At 41.7% G+C, this 20,436-nt stretch overlaps 1 protein-coding gene across 1 annotated transcript in view; it reads left to right on the top strand.

The window, feature by feature from the left end:
- Positions 1-20,136, top strand: part of cd109 (CD109 molecule) — a 42,257-nt gene extending 22,121 nt beyond the window's left edge. The window contains exons 24-34 of the mRNA XM_030047806.1: positions 2,008-2,184; positions 3,296-3,377; positions 4,436-4,664; positions 8,100-8,271; positions 10,070-10,260; positions 14,460-14,621; positions 15,317-15,382; positions 16,150-16,286; positions 17,013-17,169; positions 19,360-19,462; positions 19,946-20,136. Of these exons, the coding sequence (XP_029903666.1) occupies positions 2,008-2,184; positions 3,296-3,377; positions 4,436-4,664; positions 8,100-8,271; positions 10,070-10,260; positions 14,460-14,621; positions 15,317-15,382; positions 16,150-16,286; positions 17,013-17,169; positions 19,360-19,462; positions 19,946-20,136 (1,667 nt within the window). The remainder of the gene's footprint in view (positions 1-2,007; positions 2,185-3,295; positions 3,378-4,435; positions 4,665-8,099; positions 8,272-10,069; positions 10,261-14,459; positions 14,622-15,316; positions 15,383-16,149; positions 16,287-17,012; positions 17,170-19,359; positions 19,463-19,945) is intronic.
- Positions 20,137-20,436: the final 300 nt, after the last annotated feature.

Below are 20,436 nucleotides of genomic sequence, written 5' to 3'. Positions count from 1 at the left end.
TGATCTACGCCGTTCGTTCTCCTGGCAGATTTATGTTCTGCTGCTCCACCTTTTAAACGCCTCACGGTGCACCTGATGTGAAAACACTCACATGGGGAAAATGTTTTTTATATCCCTGTCTTTTTTTCTTTTTTTTTTTTTTTTTTTGCACTCACATCATTAAATGTTGACAAGCTCTCAAACACCACGCTCCCAGACATATACTGGTTTTTCAATGGTTCTTCACAGTGCTCTCTGGTTCTACAAAGAACCATCACCAGCTGAGGAACCTCAGACAGATAATGTCCTTTGATGGTGCGTGGAGCAGCTACCAGACAGCAGGAAGAGACACTGGGATGGACAGGAAGTGCAACAATGTCACTTTACAATGTCAGAAGATTTTGAACAGATTTAGATTTTGTGATCCACACGATTCCCATGCCAAAAAACAAAAGTAAAATACACCCAACGTGTGTGTGATGTGTGTTTTTTCCCGCTCATGTGGCAGGCGGTCAGGCTGCTGTTTGGAAACTCGTCTGTAGTTCAGGTAGCCGTCGTGATAAACTTTACAGAAGAGGCTCAAACCACATCCTGGAAAATCACAGTCTGTGTTAAAGAGAGAGAGAAAAAAAAGCCTTTCCACATTTTCTCCCTTCTTTTTAGTCACATATTTAGACTTAAAGCACATAATGCACATCTATCTATCTATCTATCTATTTTTTTTTTTTTTTTTTCAAATTTGTAAGGCACATATTTTTGTATTTCATATTTCCTCTATTTTCTTATAATTCAATTCTTCTCTTGAGAATTGAGCTGCTGCAGCTGCCAGTTTCCCCTTGGGGATGAAGGGCTAAAGGGGGATAAAGTATTTCTGATTCTGATTCAGATTTTTATTCTCTGTCATACACACTCGTTCTGAAATAGAAATACTATAATCTATCTGTTCCCCCAATGCAACGGCTTTAACCTCTGCACTCACTACCATTGTTGGGAATTTTACTTTTGAAGTGTAACAGGTGACAGATCACATGAAACATCGTCAGTGCGTTTTGCTGTGTTGGGTTTTTTTCGTGATGCGAAGCCGAACTTCTGAGTGTTAGCGTTGGTCGGCTGTGGTCCACGATGAAAACACCAGCGTTTCTCCTCACATGTTTTCACAAGAAGATCGAGAGCTTTACCACACGAGGCTCATACTAAATGCAGTCTGCATTCCAGGAAACACTTATCGCTTTTGTCCACAGGGGGCGCCAAACTCACAACACAAAGCCAAAGTTCCTCATAGTGTGTTCAGACCAAACGAGTTTTTAAGTTGGTGCAGTTCAACATTTAAAGTCAACGCAAAGACTAGACATATATTCGCGATGGGCGACTTGAATTTCCACAACGTAAATGACATGAACACATGAAATTTGCCTCATTTTTGTGCAAGTTTAAATTTCTCGCTTTGGGCTGAAAATTGGTGGCCACATTAGCCCGAGTCTGTGACGCATAAACACGCGTTTGGTCTGAACATGCCAGTACAGTCGCCCTCTAGTGTTCAAATCTGATACCTTCACCTCACATCGTACAATTCAGGTCACAGCCAGGCAACTTTACTCTGCTCTGTCAATCAAATTACAATGATTGTTGCCTATTGATCCTTCATCGATTAATATTAATTACCATCCCTGCTTGGTACTGCGGCAGATACTGTAGCAGAGGATGAGGCTTCATAACATGAGAGCTTCTCCTCTCACAGTCATTGTCTTTTTTTAATAAAATTGCTTTTTAACTCCTCTGTAAATGTTTGTATCTCTAAATCTTCCATCTTGAGTTAAGTGCAACAATAAAACGTCCGTCACCTCATTCATCAGCCTCCCAGCGTGACGGGACGGGAAGGGATGGGATGGGATGTGGTTGTTGTTGCTTCAGCACGTCTGAATGTGCAGGTTGGCTCAGCTCTGTTTGTTTGTCACCCTCTGGTAAACATTTGCTCACCCCCCTCCTGTTTCGTCTGGTCTGTTTCGTCTGGTTTCCGCGGTGATGAAGGTGACATCCTGGCTCCGTCCATCGCCGGCCTGGGCTCGCTGGTCCGGATGCCTTACGGCTGCGGGGAGCAGAATATGATCAACTTTGCTCCGAACATCTACGTCCTCCGGTACCTGACGGCCACGGGACAGGCCGACGCCGCGACCGCCGAGCGAGCCAAAGCCTTCATGGTGACAGGTACGTTCACACGGAGAGAGACTGATAGTAAAAAAAAAAAGAAAAGGAAAATGTACAAACCAGTCATTTGAATCAGTCTGTATGTCAAGGTATCTAAAGGTATATTTGTGTCTGTAAATTCACAATATTTATATTTATATGGATATTTATAATAATATCTAAAATCTTTTTTTTTTTTCTTTTTGGTAATTAATTAATAAGATTTTTTTTTTGTGTGTCCCCATGAAATGACCTCACATGACCTCTACGTCCTGTAAAACAGAGCGTTTTAAACAGTGACGTCATCCTGCTCCAGTGGCTGTAAATTAAAATTTGGACCAATAAAACCTTCACAAATCTTTAAACATCCTCTCTTATACACCTGTCCCTTCAAAATAAAATAGTATTTCTCTCCCAAGTATATCAAATCAAGAAAGTAAGAGTCCATTTCAAGCTGTCTTTACTTATTTATTTATTTTATTTTATTTTATTTTTTTTTATTATTAATTAATTGATAAACATGAAAAGTAAGTAAAAAAAGCTACACCAGTGTGTCCTTGGGCACATGGATGTGTGGCAAATGAAAAAAATGAAACAATGTATAAGAATGTAATTCCTAGTTTCCTAGTTTTGTGATTCTTTTTTTTCAGTTGCAGTCAGATTAATGTAATCTGATTATCTGAATCTGATGACAGATAACGATGAATCCTACTCGTTCTGCCTTTAATTTGAACTTGGAAAGTCGACTCGCTAACCGAGCTAACTTACTGATGAGGTTACACATTTTTGGAATTTTTTTCCGTCAATCATCAGTAACCTTAATGGTTAATCTGCTGGCTGGCAGGATTAACATGATGGTTGGTTGTGAGGATTGTGTTTGATCTGTCACCACCAGCCGACGATACATCATTGAAATCAGAGGATTTTAGTCAGATTAATGTAATCTGATTATCTGAATCTGATGACGGCAGCAGCTGAAATCTGCTGATTCTTTGGTCTTATTATTTTTTTTTTAATATATTTTGAAGTTGATCTATTTTGTGGAAGAGGTGTGTGTGTATGAGAATATCACCTGTCTTTACTCGGAGGGTGAGACAGGTGTTTTTAAAGAGCCTGTCTTGGTCCTCTCCAGGTTATGAGCGACAGCTGTCCTTCCAGAGAGCGGACGGCTCCTTCAGCGCGTTCGGAGACAGCGATCCGTCCGGAAGCTCTTGGTACGGGAGCATCACTTGTGATAACTCTGGCTTTTGTGTGTTTGGTTTGGAGCGCTTCCTTGACGTTTTGATTTTTTTTAAGCTGCAGCCTTGCAGTAAAGCTACAGCAGTTTGGTGCTTTATGGTCGTTCTGAAATGTACTGCAGCTCAGGATGATTGAGGATATTCATTATTTTTTTTGCAAGTAAATGCAGTTTCATTAAAGCAGAATTACAGTCTAAAACACAGTGACACTGTTTAAAACCTTAGAGTGGTGATATACACTGTCTCTAGTGCCATTTTTTAAAAGTTGATGGCCAACAGTGAATTACGTCACTGAGAGATGTTATCACACAGCTACAGTGGAGTTTAAAAGGAACAAAATTAAACAATCTGACAAAAGTGTTAAACAAAAATGAAAGAGTAAGGGCTACAACATCAGAACAAACAGTGAAACTTCTGAATACAGAAATAAGACAACCGCAGCTCCGATACTTCACACTGACTCACCACAGGCTGAGGGGCAGCGTCCTTTCAGCCTGAGGGTTTACCTGCTTTATAAATATAGAAGAGCGTATCAGCCACACCTGGTCGCTTTAGCCGTCTCTCCACTGCTGATAGCCCCATTGTCTTGCTTTCTAACCTGCACATCACATGTCCCCACGGCTGCCAGCTCTCTCACTATATAGCATCCTCATTTCGTCAAACAGCGGCAATTTGGCGTTGGACGTCCTCTGTCCAGACAGCGAGCAGAGCCCTCATGTCCTCATTTGACCAGGACTGCTGCTTGTCTGGCCCATAGGGATTCTCTGGACCATCAGCAGCTGGAAACTGGCTCCGAAAAAAACAGAAAGGGAATATAACCAGCCTTGACAGTTTTTTGAGACAGTGGACAGTCGGCTAATGAGACCTGGGCATTTCCATCCAAGATGTCATTCTGCTGCCTCTTCCAAACACTCAGTACAATAAGCACTAAGACTTCACACACAGCCTATCAGGACAGTGTGAGGTGTAATACTGATTGCAGACAGTAAAACACATGATGATGGAGATGATGATGATGATGATGTTCTCCGCAGGCTCTCTGCCTTCGTGCTGCGCTGTTTCCTTCAGGCCAGGAGCTTCGTCTTCATCCAGCAGGAGGTGGTGCAGCGAGCCGCTGCGTGGCTGGCAGCCCAGCAGGGGGCAGACGGGAGCTTCGAGGAGCCCGGCCGGGTCATTCACACGGCGCTGCAGGGCGGCCTGGACGGCCCCGTGGCCCTCACGGCCTACGTGCTCATCGCTCTGCTGGAGGACAGCAGCATCAAGGTGGGAGTCAACACAACATCACACAATCTAGCAATCAATCAATTAGACTTTATTTATATAGCACTTTCCATACAAATACATGTAACACAAGGCGCTTCACACATTAAAACAATAAAACCCACCCCGACTGCACCCGCTTAAAAATCTAAGATCTAAGGAAAAGCCAACATAAATATCATCAATTGGCAATGAGGAAACAGCAGGGGCAGGATGATTTAACCAATAAGAAAAGAATAAAACTCAAAATAGCAAAAAATGAAAGTTGTAGGATGTGAAAAGGAGAAAATTAACAACTAAACAAACAGACAAATAAATAAAGAAATGACTCAATAAAAACTTCACACAGTAGATAAAAATAAATGAGTGGTTAAGAGTGCAAGATAAAATAATAAAAAAACTAAAAGAGACAAAATCTGTAGAAGTGAGAAAAACCAGTAATATACAATGTAGGGCTTTAAAACAAAACAATTGAGAAAATAAAAGGATACACCAAAATGGAAAACAGGCTAAAATACATAAATATATAACTAAAATTCAGTTAAAAGCCAGACTAAAAAGGTAGGTCTTGCTTTTAAGAACATCACACAGCAACATCAGCCAATAATATTTAGGATTGCATATGACATTTTTTCATCTAAAGTGGAAAAGCTGCGTTAAATGAAACCTCGGGTGGAGAGAGGTCACTTTTTTGAGCTGTATTTTGTCTAGCACCTGACCCGCTGTGGTCATTTCTTCTGTGTTTGGAAACGAGATATTTTCCCACCTACCCCGTTAGTGCAGCCTGTCCCAGCATAATCCTCAGGCCTCCGGGATGAACAGCTTCACTGAGAACTATTTTCTTCCAAAGAGCTGTCAAGCTGCATCTATTCACCTCTAATTCATACATATTGGGGCAGGATAGACACTTCAGCTGGAAATAGTTCCCATTGAAACTCTTCCCCCCCCAGGGCTGTGAGTTATGTCGGGTATCTGTGTCGTTATTGTTGGAAAGAGCTGCTGCTGTTGAGTTTTTCCACATGTAAATTGGATGATTTGAGCGCCGAAAAACAAAACAATCCCCATCCGAAGCCATTGTTCCATGGTGAAGGAGTGGAAACCTTGCCAAATCACACCGAAACTACAACGATGGATGGATGGATGGACTGCACTAAAGTGAGGAGGGAAAATATACTCTCACCGGCAACTTTATCAGGACCCTCTTTCACCTTCAGATCCGCCTTAATTCTTGGTGGCAGGGATTCAACAAGGTGCTGGAAAAGTTCCTCAGAGATTTTGGTCCATACTGACCCGACAGCATCATGCAGCTGCTGCAGATTTGTCCCAAAGCTGCTCTGCTGGACTGAGATCTGCTGACTGGAGGCCATGTGAGTCCAGTGAATTCACTGTCATGGTCAAGAAACCAGTTTGAGATGATCTGAGCTTTGGGACGTGGTGAGTCAGAAGATGGTCCACTGTGGTCATGAAGGAATGGACGTGGTCAGCAGCAGCACTCAGGCCGGCTGAGGCGATTAAACGAAGCTCAGTTAGTGCTGAGAAAATTTCCTCCACACCGTCACAGCAGCAGCAGCCTGAACCCTGACCCTAGTATCCGTGATTAAATAAAATATACCAAAAAATCTCCATAGAATATTATAGAACATTCACCTTTGAACCTTAGCATAGACTGTATGTATGATGAAACATATCTGCAAAATATATCTGTAGAATAGAATATGTATATATAGAGCAGATGTATAATCATATTACAAACAATCATATAAATAAGAGAATCGTCAGCAAAGCCTTTTTAACTCAGCACCAAAATTATGGAATTCTCCACCCAAGGTTATAAGAGATGCAGACTCTGTTGAACATTTTTAAACCACAACTGAAAATTTATTTATTCAACATTGCTTTTAACTGTCTCACTTCCTGTTTTATTGTTTTGTTCTGTTCTTTTACATGTTTGTAGTTTTTATGTCCTTTTTTTACATTTTTATGTCTTCCTTTGTTTCGACATACTTTGCTGTTTCTATATCTTATTTTATTTTATCTCCATCTTTTATATATCTTATTGACATTTGTTTTACTGCCTATACTCTTTGGTTTTCAAATGATTGCTTGGTTTTATCACAGAAATTTGGACTTGTTTTAAACTGCTTGTTTTATTCTCTTGTTTTTTAGCTTTGTTGCAAAGCGCTTTGAGCTACAGCCCCTGTATGAAATGTGCTATATAAATAAAGCATTATTATTATTATGTATAATTTATAACATCATTTCCTTGTGACCGTCCCTGTTGCCCAGTGCTGAGTGGCAGGGAGGTCAGGCTTGGTCCGGCCTTGAAGTTAAAGTTGTATCATTTGTCTGTAAAATATGTTGTAGCTTTTCTCCTTGCACATTTAAGTAAGGAAATAAAATCTCACAGTTTATGCCTTTTCATTATGAGGACAACTAAGTAAGGTGTTCTCAAACCAACACACAGGACGGTCTAAATCAAATACGCTGCAGGCTCAAGAGTCAAGTAGGTTGTGGAATTTCTGGAAAGTCTATTCCAGACAGAGAAAGTCAGGGAGACATGGAATATCATGAGATTTTGCCAGCCTCAGCTTTAAAACATAAGCAAGTCGTTATTTATCAATCTAAACATTTAATTATGGTGGTCATGTTATGTTCACTTCCCCCACAGAATATAATGTAAAAGAATAATATGCTTTTTAACAAAACCTCCAAATCTGAAATGGGTTTAAATTTTTGATCAATGAAAAATTTGTTCTATATTTATAAAAGTAACATTTTAACCATGGAAAGTCATAGAAAAGTCAGGGAATTTCACATTTATCATAGACTGGGAACCCCCTGTGTGCCAGTGGACATTTGTTTTGTTTTGTTTTGTTTTGTTTTATTAGTAATTTAAGATGCATTTCTGGGAGTTACAGGGCAGTGCTGCACTCATATGCCACTTTTCCAGATAATCGAGTCCTGAAGACGGCCGTTAAACAAACATACATCTAAACCGTTAGCTGCATCTTTTCAGATGAGAGAATCGGTCAGTGTTTGGTGGAGGCAGAGGCTCTGCCGAGTATCTTCTGGTTTTCTGTTTAACTTCGCTGTGTCCAGCTGCAGCGGTCCACTTTCCCCACAGGGATCAATAGAGTTTCCTAACGAGCATTATAAAAACAAGAGGAGGGAAGGCTGGAAAAAGTAATGTGGCTGCAGATGGCAACAAAACAACAACAACAACAACAAGAGTCTAGCAGACGTTTTCAGGTCAAATTTGGACGTCCAGAAATGGTGCCTCATTATGGACGGATCTCATAAATGAAGCCTCCTCGGTGTTTGCCATCCACGTTCAGTGTATTGTATGTGTGTGTGTGTGTGTGTGTGTGTGTGTGTGTGTGTGTGTGTGTGTGTGTGTGTGTGTGTGTGTGTGTGTGTGTGTGTGTGTCCGTCCGTCAGGACCGGTATGCGAGCCAGGTGTCGGAGGCCCTGATGTTCCTGGAGACCCGGCTGGCTCTGAGCATCTCCAGCAACTACAGCCTCAGTCTGCTCAGCTATGCCCTGGCTCTGGCCGGCAGCTCCAGCGCCAACGCAGCAGTGAGCGAGCTGATTGGACGAGCAGACGTGAGAGGTAACGCAATAGGGGTGGGAGGGGTGTGGGTGTGTGTGTGTGTGTGTGTGCGAGATACATCGTCTTTGGTGGTTAAGTCGAATCATCGGACCACCAAAGGCCAACCACAAAATAACTAATAAAGAAAAACACATGTCATTTTGTCTCGTATTCAGAGTTCAAATCTTGTTTTTCTTGCCCGTGGGATGAGATAATCCCACTCGTTTCCAATGCAGATTATCAGGATTTTTTTTTTTTCTGGGAACAAACATAAATGTGTTGAAACAAGGCAGAATAAGGCAGATCTGCGACGGCGTAAAAAATTATGGCGGGTGGGTACTTACCCAAGGAAAAATTTCATAAACGTACAGGACAAAAACTCACAAATTTATGAGAAAAAAATGAAAATTCTGTGATTGTAAAGTCATAAATTTCTGAATGAGTTTTTAAGTTGGAATATGACCTCCCTTCCTTTGGGTGTCATTTTTTTCCCTCCCTGTAGTGGCCCTAACTCATTCCCATCTCTATGAATGTTTAGTTGTCACCACTAGGTGGCTCCACTGTTCTGACAAAAAGTAAGTCAGTAAGTCAGTGAGTGACACACCGGTTTCTAGGCCTTTCCATTCTGATAGTGACACTTGATTCAAGAAATTTAATGAGACATGTAGATTAGTATCGAGGGATTATCTCATCCCACTTGCAGGTAGAAAGTTTGCATCCTCATTGGATTTGTTTAAAGTAAAGGCACACTATGTAGAATTTAGACTTTAGACTCCACTGACAAAAAAATGGACAAAACACAAAATTTGAGGGTTAAGTCTACATGGTTCCCTTTGTCTGACTCGCTGATAAATTATATGCCTAATCCATGTTTTTTGTGTTTTGTTTTTTTTTTTCACATTAACCAGCCCTCAGTTTTGCACCGCACAGCTTGAAGGCAGTCAGTTCATGGAAAATGTTTTATTTCTCTGATCTTGGCTTCAGGCACTGTTAGCAAACTGGTTTTTAAAGTTTCCTTTTTCGCAGAGTTGAGCATCCTGGATTCACGGGAGACTTTCCCTCATCACTTCTCTGAGTGTCTGGATGCCTCTGCTCTCTGGTGTGCACTTCTGCTCTAAAATCTGAAAGCAAGACACTATTATTCTTCTGTCATTCTGATATATTGCAATCTTGGAATTGTTGCTGTGAGGCCACACAGTCGTCTGATGCAGATGGTGAGAAAATGACTGCTGGGGTGAAAGTGTAACTAAGCACAAGTATTGACATGAGCTTATTGCACCAACAATGCTCACTAAATCCTTCTTATTTGAGAAATGCTGCCCAGTGCATCCCAGATGACATCTTCAAATGTCTGTCTTTTGTTTCTCAAAATGTTTGTGTCCAAAAAAGTGACAAGAGGAACTCTTCAATGAATCCAAGACATCAAACTTTTCCTTTTCTCGTCTTTTGGCTCCAGTCATTTAGGATGAACTAGTTTTAGAACAGTTTTTTTGAAAACTCTTAAACTGTAAAACTAGCGAGAGTTTCCCTCTTTACTCCTCTAATCATCTGGACGCCTCCGAGAGGGCAAATCTTAAAATGATTCCATGGCACTCGGCTCTTGGAAAATCTTTCATTTCTGCTCTCTTGACCACAGTCATAGCAAGCTAGTTTTAAACCAGATGTTTCTGGAAGAGTTGCCTTGGATTCATTGAAGAAACGGCCTCTGTGCGTTTTTGAATGTCCCTAAGCCTCCGTCCTCCAGTGAGTTCCTCTGCTTGGTCGATAAATCATACAAATGAGGCCGTGGCTGTATCTCTGACCCCTGTCCTCGGTGCAGACGGCGTGCCGTTCTGGTCGTCCCTGGACGCCGGCCTGTCGGCGTCGTGGCAGCCTCGCTCGGCAGACATCGAGATGGCGTCCTACGTGCTGCTGGCGCTGCACGAGCTGGGCAACATCACGGCGAACCTCGGCCTCGTCAAGTGGCTGAGCCGGCAGCGGAACGACCTGGGAGGATACGGCAGCACACAGGTCAGATGGTCGTGAAGGACAGAAGAAGAATGCACGCTCGAACCGGCACACGGCATGTGATACAGCTGATTTAGGCATCCCAGACAGCCACTGATTTTCAAGATGGGAGTCAAAATGGTCACATTAGGGCTCGGGAATAAGCTGATTACAGCAACTGATTCAAATTTATGTTTTAAATGGATTGAACATTATAAAAGCAGCTGACCAGCCTGTCCATTCATGTCACGCTGCATTCATGTGTTGCCTTCTTTGCTTTGGACAGTCCCGTACACACAATGTAAAGCAAAACACTACAACCTTCAATCTTACAAGTCAATCAGCGTTCTTTCGTCTCTTTTCCTGACTCACAGCGCTCTGCCATACCATAGCAATCCAACCCGGCCCTGCACGTGTAGAACAAGCCAGAAGGAGGCAGTCAGAACAGAAACTTAGCCAGGCCGCTCGGAGGAGTCGGAGCCAGAACATTTTCAAACAAAAGAAAAAAAAAAAAAAAACTAGCAACACTGAGGAAAATCCCGGTGGTGAGGGCGAGACTGATGTTGTGTTCATTCCGATAAAAACCTTTTCAGGTTTTAAACCCGACGATGATGCACAAGGACTCATAATTTGCTTGCATAATTTACAAAATTTTTTACTTGAGCATCTTGGAGTGCAATCGATATTTTTGTTGAAAGAATAAGAATCTTATCAGAGAATTGTGACCTCAGTTGTTAGAGAGAAAAAGCAAGAATCGTGCAGCCCTAGTTCACACACTAATGTAATTTAGCAACAGTGTGAGGTTATAACACATCAGGGCTGCCCCTGGCAGATTGGGGCCCTAAGCGGCATTTTATTTGGAGGCCCCCACTCCCCCGGCCGAATCAAAAATTACCAGATTTTTGGCGTGACACTTCCCGCCAACCACACAATCCCAGATGTACAATAGGAATAAAATGACGGCACAAAGACATTCCATTAAACTTGACAAACTATATCAGTAAGAACAAAGTACTGTAAGTGGAATAAGCAGTACTGTATGCGTCAGCTAAAAAAACATAACCTCAAACTAGAATAAATAAATAAATCTGAGTCACAAATAGTCATCAATTAAAAAAAAAAAAATTCAACAAAAGAAAAAAAAAGTACCTTCAACCTGACAAATATCTGAAAGCAGGTCAGTGAACTAAACAAGCATGTGTGTTATGAATTAAATAAATTCAATTCAAATAGCCTTAAATTGATCTTCTTTATTGATGCAATTTTAAGAAAGTTTAAGAAAGCCATAAACTTAAACTAATATGCGACCACCAACTGGTCACTTTACCACTCCTTTGTCACAGAGGTGAATGCAGACAAATGCATTAGCAAGACATTCAAGAAATGGTAAGAGGGCTGCTGGAAAATGTCACCTCCAGGCCTCATTTTAGACAGAGACTTACAGTCGTCTCTCTTCTGTCTCATTATGAGGAGCAGCTAAGGTGTTTATGCAGCGCCACAAAGTTTAACATTTATTTCAACAACATACCCACTCTTCCTCTTGTTTTGATTTTTTTCCCTCTTAGTTGCTCCAGATTCAAAATGCCTCTTAGAAGCCATCTCTCTCCTCACCTGCAGCAGTGTCGGTGCATCTGACCACTGATTGGTCAGTGGCATACCGCAGGCGACGCGCGCGCCACGCCCGCGGGCAAAATGAGGCCCCCCGTTGATCGTGAGGCCCTACGCAGCTGCGTGTTCAGCGTGTAGGGTGGGGCAGCCCTGTAACACATGACAGTCCCGTTCCAGACATCGTGGCCCTGCTGTCCAATCCTCTGACAGGGGACCGCTGTGAGTCTCTGTCCCCGTCCTGCAGCTCCTCTGTGGGTCAGTCTCAGTGGGACATCCGGGTCTGGGTCAGAGAACAGCTGCTCATTCACACCACCAGTAAAGTTTTAAAGGGATGGCTTCTCACCTTGTTATGATGTGGTAAAAAAACAATGAATGCCACTCGATTCTCAAAAAATGGACTCAGAAATGCCTCAGGAGTTCATCATAACCCAAAAAATAACAACACTTTGCTCTATTGTTTATGTTTTTATGTACATTTGACATCATAACATTACATCATTACATTGCATTATTGGCCTTGGCAGCAACCTGAGGGGTTAACATGAACAGCTCCCATTTCAGTCTGCCTTTAAAATGTAATATGAGCTCATGCATGTGTTATGCCGAGGGAAGACAGGACTGTGTTTAACTGGTTGAATGTTTTGTAATGTTAAGACAAAGTGGGTTTGAATAAGAGAGCGTCCCAGTCAGGAAAAGCAGCCTGTTTTCAGTTTGACCGCCGTGCGTTTTGCGACGTCGCCCAAAACCTTCAGAAGCCTCAAACCCACAGAGGAGCATGAAATCCTTCAGCTGAGGTTACAAAATGAAAAATGAACCGACCGTGGAATCACATAGTTCTCACATGACAGCAGCGATGTGTTATTCTGAATCCCGCGGCGGAAATCTGACTTTCCACGATGCACATTAACGTCAAGCTGAACAAAGCTGATCCCGGCCCGGCGGAGAAATTTCCAATCTGTCACTTGAACGCACCGTCATGTCTGCGTTTTGTGTCGCATCAGGAGACTGTGGCCGTCTGGGCATGTGGTGACTAAGTAATGACCTTCAACACACACACACACACACACACACACACACACAGAGTTGTAAATAGCAAAAAGCTCTTGAGTGAGTGTCAAAGGGAGTCAAGCGACTGCACACACACACACACACACACACACACAGATTTCCTCTTTGCTTTGCTTTCATTCACAACACAGCCTTTCCTGCGTCTCCAAGTGAGAAACTGGCAGCTCAGATTTCCCTCAGTCTCGTGTCCCTGAAGTAGAGTGGATTCAGGCAAAAATTTTGAAATTATGCTCAGGTTCGGTCACGGCAGCTTTATTTTAGTGAACCTCTAGAGTAAAGTAAATAAAAAATGATGGCTCTGCTGTCTGTTCTGGGCACCTTCCTGTTCAAATTATTAGGATTTGGATTTGGGGAAAAAGAGCATGTGATTTTTTTTTTTTTTCAATCGTTGGATTTTAACCAAAGAAATATAAAATGACTGAAATTCCTGCTGATTAAAGCTATATTTATTTATAAGGAACACCACCCTGTGTGCATGGTCATCATCAGCTGTTTGTTGTGAACTGCTAGTTTGAATTGGAGAACTTCAGAGCCAATCAGCTGCAGGGGGTGTTTCTCTTATTCAAGTCGGGTTAGAAATGTATGTCAATATATTACACTACTCACAAAAAGTTAGGGATATTCAGCTTTCGGGTGAAATTTCAGGATGAACCTAAAATGCATTCTAACCTTTACAGGTGAACTTAATGTGACCTTCTGTAAACTTTTGAATGCACATGTCCAAATGTTCAGTGTTTCAGTACTTTTTGCACAAGTTGCTGTTCTCTAACAAGGAGTTTAACGGCAAAATTCACATCAGGTGTTTGATGCTCCAGCTCATCGAGGTCGTATCATTAGGGAACGGCTGCTGGAGACTGGGGTACCTCAAATGGAGTGGCCTGCACTTTCTCAGACCTGAATCCCATAGAAAACCTATGGGATCAACTGAGTCGCCGTGTAGAGGCTCGGAGCTCTGTACCCCAGAACCTCAATGTCCTGAGGGCCGCCCTTCAAGAAGAGTGGGATGCCATGCCTCAGCAGACAATAAGTCGACTTGTGAACAGCATGAGACGTCGCTGTCAAGCTGTAATTGATGCTCAAGGGCACATGACAAGTTATTGACACTGACATTTTTTGTTGTGGTATACCCACCACTGTTGTTGGCTTTTGTTTCAAGAAATTGTTTGAGATGAGGAAATCACCAGTGTATGCTTCTACTTAAATGCTCTACTTTCATGATATAATATCACTGTAGCATGAACTTTTTACATTTTCCATAAATTTCACCCAAAAGCCAAATATCCCTAACTTTTTGTGAGTAGTGTATATAAAGCCAGACTTGTAGAGAAAATGTTCATAAGGGTAATTTATTCATCAGACAGCCATGATTTGTTAGATTTTGAATACGGGTTGAGGTTCAGGTGCGTCCTTAGTTTGGACACAAAAGCATGCCTGTTGGGTTCCGGTCTTGGATCAGGTTTGGAGAAAAATCCCCTGAACGTTTCGGGGACAGTCGTTCTGTGTGAACAGTCCAGGTGTCTGACTGTGGCCTCCGTTCCCCCCGGCAGGACACGGTGGTGGCTCTGCAGGCGCTGTCCACGGCCGCCTCCATCGCCCAGCCCCCTGACCTCGACCTCACCATCACTGTGAGCCAAAACTCCTCCTCCTCCTCCTCCTCCTCCTCCTTCCACATCCACTGGACCAACCGGCTGCTTCAGCAGAACCTGCAGGTACGCTGGGATGGTCTCACCTGGGTTTGACTGGGAGGAGATTAAAGTCCCTAAACTGATCGAGTGAGTTAGAGCTTTCTGATTGGTTGTTTAACCCCACATTTCTCAAACGAGGGTACCCCTAGTGGTACACAGAGGTACTACAGGTGGTTCATGAGAGAAATCTGAAACTGGAAAAATGTGAGAATAAATTCTGAATATGTGAGAGACAATAATAATAAAACATGAAACGGAACTACAATAGCAGGACTATGAATATTTCTTATTTTAAATGCCTGAACCAGTGACTTACTGAAATGTTTTGGCCACAGAGTTAAAAATAAATCTGCTCAGGAGGCACTGATTCTAGCTCTTTCATTTCTTATTTGTAATGTTAGATTCTTTACAAGGTGGGTTATCGTGTGATAGCTGTTGGTTTTCTGTTGCAGCTTCTAAGCAAAATGTTCTAGTAATGTTGTAGAGCCACTGGTTTAGCCTGAGTGAATTTCTATATATTACTTGTTTCAGGGATTTTTTTTCTGGGAACAGTTATTAATCTGTTGAAACGAGGCAGAATAAGGCAGATCAGCCCACTAGGATCAAGAAAATGAGATTTGATTTAAAGAAAAGTTGGAAACAACTGGGATTATCTCATCCGAGCTTCAGATTGGTGAATAATTTCATTTTTGGCACCTTCTGTCTGATTTACCTCTCAGATTGACGTGGAGGAAGAGCTGAACCTGCGGCTCTCTGCAGAGGGAAAAGGCTTCGCCCTGATTCAGGTACGAGGCGTGAAGTCCTCATGTCTCATGTTAGCCAAGTTTTTTCTCAGGATGGCAAAGTCATTTTTACAATTTGAGTGGACATTTTGGCTTTTTGGTTCAGTAAAGTGTTATGGTTAGGGGTTTTTGACATAACCTAGTTTATAGCTAACGTTATGGACAGGTGGTAGAGAATGAATGCAAATTAATTAGTTCATCCCTTCGCCATCCTAGAAAAAAAAAGGTCACCTCATATTCGGCACTGTGGGGAAAGTCTCTAAAAGCAGCGCCTCCTGCTGGTGTCTCTTGGCTTTAATTTCTTGAGACAAGTTAATAAAGTGATAAAGCAACAAAATGAAAGTAACAAAACAATTTGATTAGTATTCATGTGTGATATCAAATTATATAATTATCCTGAAACTAAGTGGAAGAGTTGGCTGCATGTTAGTGCTACAACATTGAATTGATTATTTAATTAGTGTGTTGACAGAAAATAATTGAATATCATTTCGATAACTGATCGGCAGCTTTTGCCATCTATTAAGTAAATGCCAAACATTGTCTGACATTGTCAATATCATTATAAAAAAAAAATTTGGCCGCTATTCAGACGAAGGAAGACATTTGAGGACTCTGATCACTTCCCATGAGCATCTGTCATTGTTTTGCACACGTTAAAGTTTAAAAGCAATAATCAATATATCAATCAACAAAGAAACTAATCAGTTGCAGCTCTGATGCGAGGAGCTCACCTTTCCCTCTTTTCATTTTCCCTGTTTTCCTCTCAGCTCAACGTCTTTTACAACGTCGACGCCCGGCGCCTGTCCAGGAGACGACGAGACGCCGCCGAGCACGAAGCCTTTGACCTGCAGGTGGCGCTGTCCGACACGAAGATGCACTCGGCCCGGCTGCTCATCTGCACCAGGTGGCTCCCAGCACACCTGCACCGGGCGGCCGAGCCAATCCTGACGCACAACTTTCTTTATACAGCGTCTTCAAACAGCGCCATAAAACGTTTTACAAACAATAAAACAAGATAAATAAAAGACGTAAGGCAGAATAATGAATAAAAACCAGTAAAAAAAAACAAAACAATAAAAATACCAGATGTGAATTGCAAAGAGGAACACCTGAAAAAAAAGACAAATTCAATAAGAACAGAAAAAGAAAAAATATTCTGCTGGTTTCCTGTAAGAAATCATCTAATTCTATACTTACATTTTTGTACGATTTTAAAATTTTATATGCATTTTTATATGCATTTGTATTTTGTATTTTTTTTTTTAATTTAACATTTATAATTGGCTAATTTTTTATGTTTTATTTTTAGACATTATTTTTTATTCATTTGTTTGTTTTAATGAGATGGAAAAAAAAATCTGTTTTTTAAAAGCTGCTAGAAAAATAGTTGTTCATCACTATCATTGCTGTTATCATTACTATTATTATTATTATTATGATTAATACCTTTATTATATTATTATTGTCAGTGTGTGTGTGTGTGTGTGTGTGTGTGTGTGTATTTCCCAGTTTTGGGATGAGTGCTTCCTGGTGTTCCTGCTGAGATAAAAACATGTTGGAGCTTCTCTGACCTGAGTGATTTTGAAATCAGTCACATGATGTTTGGGTTTGGTTTGGTTTCGGCCTGCAGGCTGTTGCCGGCGTCGGGTCTGTATGCAACAGGCATGGCGGTCCTGGAGGTGGGACTCCTCAGCGGCTTCGGCCTGGCTCAGGACGGCGTCCGGACCGGTGACGTGATCAAGAGGGTGGAGACGCCGCCGAGGAAAGTCGTCCTGTACCTGGACTCAGTAAGACTCAGATCCACATGATCCACCGTGAGAATCAGACGCCTCAGAGCTGTTGGAGGGTTTATTTTTACACTTTGACTGAGCCAGGCTAACGACTCCCATAGACTTCAAGTCTTTATGCTAAGCTAACAGGAAATGCTACCCATAGGAACTGAACCACTTGACGTACAGAGGAAAAAATGGTGTCCAATATCTGGGAAAAGGGGTATTATGCTCAAAATGTTGGAGTATTCCTTTAATAGAAAACTACACCTACTTGCAGAGTAAAAATAACTCTCTTCAGGTCGTATCAGTTGACGTCTCATGTTTTCAATCTACTCTGTGTTTCATACAAAAACATAAAAAGGAGCAACATCTGAAAAAATTCTCAGGATAATTTGCATACTATTTTTTTTTTCTTTCCCTTCTGTCTTCTGTAATCATCTTGCAGCACCCAAAAACTATCTCATGACCCCCTGAGGGGCCCGACCCCCAGGTTGAGAACCGCCGCTTTACTCCACAGTGTCTGAAACAGGGAGATCCAGTGTGGGGGACACTTTGTGTTATTATAATCAACTGGACAATTTTTGACATCGATATATCAATATCAGATCATTTATGTTTAAATAATCCAACTGATGTTCATCACATTGAACTGAAGCACTGATTTTAACTAAAATATTAACTTAAAATTTGCAGTTCAAACATGCTTGGTGTCATTAATCAAGACATCAGACATGGTTATTGTAATTTTACAATATTATGTAATTTCATGATGATATGAACCCATTTAAAGACATACAAAACATACTAAACTATATATATGTGTCTAATCTGCTGCTCTCATGTGAAAACCTCTTAACTCCAGCTTATATAATCTTAATATTTTCACTTCAGCTGAAGGATTTCATGGTTTCTTTATTGGCTGAGAAGCTCTGGTGAGCCTCTGGCTTCTGAAACCTTTTCAAACCCTGATTTTCCCACACGAGCCACAGCTTCACTGTTTCTGTTGGCACCACAGTTTAAGGTTATTTGGTTTGATTTGAGACCCGAGTGAAACGCTTTCAGTCCCAGAGCCCAAACACTACATATTTCCAATTACAAAACAAAAAAACAAAAACATATTGTCAGGTTGACCTCACCCAGAGTTGAGAAAACACATCGTCTGCCCTTGGAAAGCGACCGAACACACTCCGCTCCTCTTCCTCACATTCATACACTCACATTTTATTCACATGTTTTTTGGGGTTTTTGTTTTTTTTTGTTTTTCAGGCCTGGGCCGCGACCCAACAACAACCAGTTCTTCCCCTGCTGGTCACTGAGCGGGCGTCCCGGGACACTTTGTGGTTTTTAATTTGCCGAGAAGCGTCACAGTAGTTTTTCTCAGCTCTCTGCTCTGCGCTCTGTGGGTTTGAACCGACGACCTTTCAGCCACGAGCCGTCATTTTATCATTTTTACCCATGAACCCCTGTGGCTCTCCAGCTGCATTTACATGAACAAAAATATTCCACTGAAAATCAGACTAAAAAAGCCTCAATCAGAGGGATTTTTCAGTCGGGTTGAGAGGGCTGCTGTCACCTTTTCTAATCCCTCAGCTGCAGTGTTGGTGATGCAGGACAGTGGTTCTCAATGTGGGGTCCAGGGACCCCCCAAGGGTCCTTGCGGGGCTTCCAAGGGGTCCTCAGCAAAATGAGGAATAGTTTAATTTCACTTTAATTCAGCTCACTAGGGATTATTATTATTAACATTTTCCTCTTTCTGGTTTAATCATACCACGATTTGTCAGTGTTCAAGTATGACACAACGTAACCTTTTGAAACCTGTGCAAGTTCATTTGATTTTTTCCAAAAACATGGGGGGGAGGAATGGTGATGAGCATTTTAGACAAAAAAAAAAATACTGGAATATTAGCAAAATTTAGTAAATAAAGCAGAAACTACCTGAAAATTACACTGAAAAAAAAAACAAGCAAACTATAATGACTGAAGATCAGTGATGTTCAGACGTTCACAAGCTTTTAATACTGAACACAAACCACAACATCTGTTGATATGAGAAGCTCTAAAGGCAAAGTCACTCCAGCGGCTTCTTGAAAATCAGCTTGGATGAGGCCGAAACCCCCAATGTATGAATCTGCTTTTTTTTTAACTGTTCGCATTGAATCAGTTTTTGCAAACTGGCTAAAATGTAAAATGTAAATGTTTTTGCAGGTGACGCGGGAGAAGATGTGTGTGCGGCTTCCTCTGGTGATGGAGCACAAAGTGGCCAAAGTCCAGGATGCAGCTGTTGTCATCTATGATTATTATGAACCGCGTAAGACTGCACCTCAGTTATCTTTATTTATACAGAGTTTCAGGAAATACTACTACTACCAGTTCACACTACTGCCAACACTGCAGTTTATACTGTTGCCATTACTAGTGCTGTTATTACTAATACTATACTACCACCACCACTGCTACCACTTTCACTACTACTGTTACTGCAAAAACTGTGACTTCTGCAACTATTACTGCTACTACTACTACTGCAAGTACCTTTATTCATGCATCTACAAATTACTGCTACTGCTACTGAACAACACACAGAAAAATAAAGGTGCTTACTGGAACCAAAAATGGTTCTTCAGAGAGATGCCACAGAAGAACTGTTTTTGGTTCCACAAAGAACCTTTTAGTCAGAGGTTCTTTTCAAGGTCTACACATTACTTTAGACAGACCAGCTTACAAAAACACCTCCTTCCACACATGAGGAACATAGACATTTGACCTTTCCTTTAAAAACTTTTCCCCTCAGGGAGGAGGACGGAGAAGACATACAAGTCGTCCTGGAGGCGAAACATGAGCAGCTGTTCGTTCTGCGGCGACGGCTGCGGTCAGTGCCGAGCAAGAGACGACTTCCTGTACGCGAGCGGCGGCCCGTCGCAGCGTCACTTCCTGCCGTCCTGTTTACTCTCCACTCTGCTGCTCCTCCTCTTCACCGTGTAAATGAGATCGACAGAGGCTAGATCGGCTTTGTAGTTGTACGTACTAATGTAAAGTTCAGCATGTTGTGGATTTGACGGTACAGTTTCAGCGAGCCCAGTGGTTGTGTTTACATGCATGGAGTAAAACCGGTCAAACTAGAACTACAGAAAGCTCCACTCTCAGGCAAAATCCAACAAATGAAGAAAGAAATGTTTCTGGTTTCTGCAAGTTCAGCTTCAGTTTTTGTGTAATTTTGCAGCATTCACCTGGTAGAAGTGAAAAAATCCAAGATGGAGGAGGCAATAATTCTTCTTTGAGTCC

This window comes from Myripristis murdjan, chromosome 24, assembly GCF_902150065.1.
Source record: "Myripristis murdjan chromosome 24, fMyrMur1.1, whole genome shotgun sequence".
In the NCBI taxonomy this organism is placed as follows: domain Eukaryota; kingdom Metazoa; phylum Chordata; class Actinopteri; order Holocentriformes; family Holocentridae; genus Myripristis; species Myripristis murdjan.
This window is presented reverse-complemented; position numbering and strand designations above follow the sequence as displayed.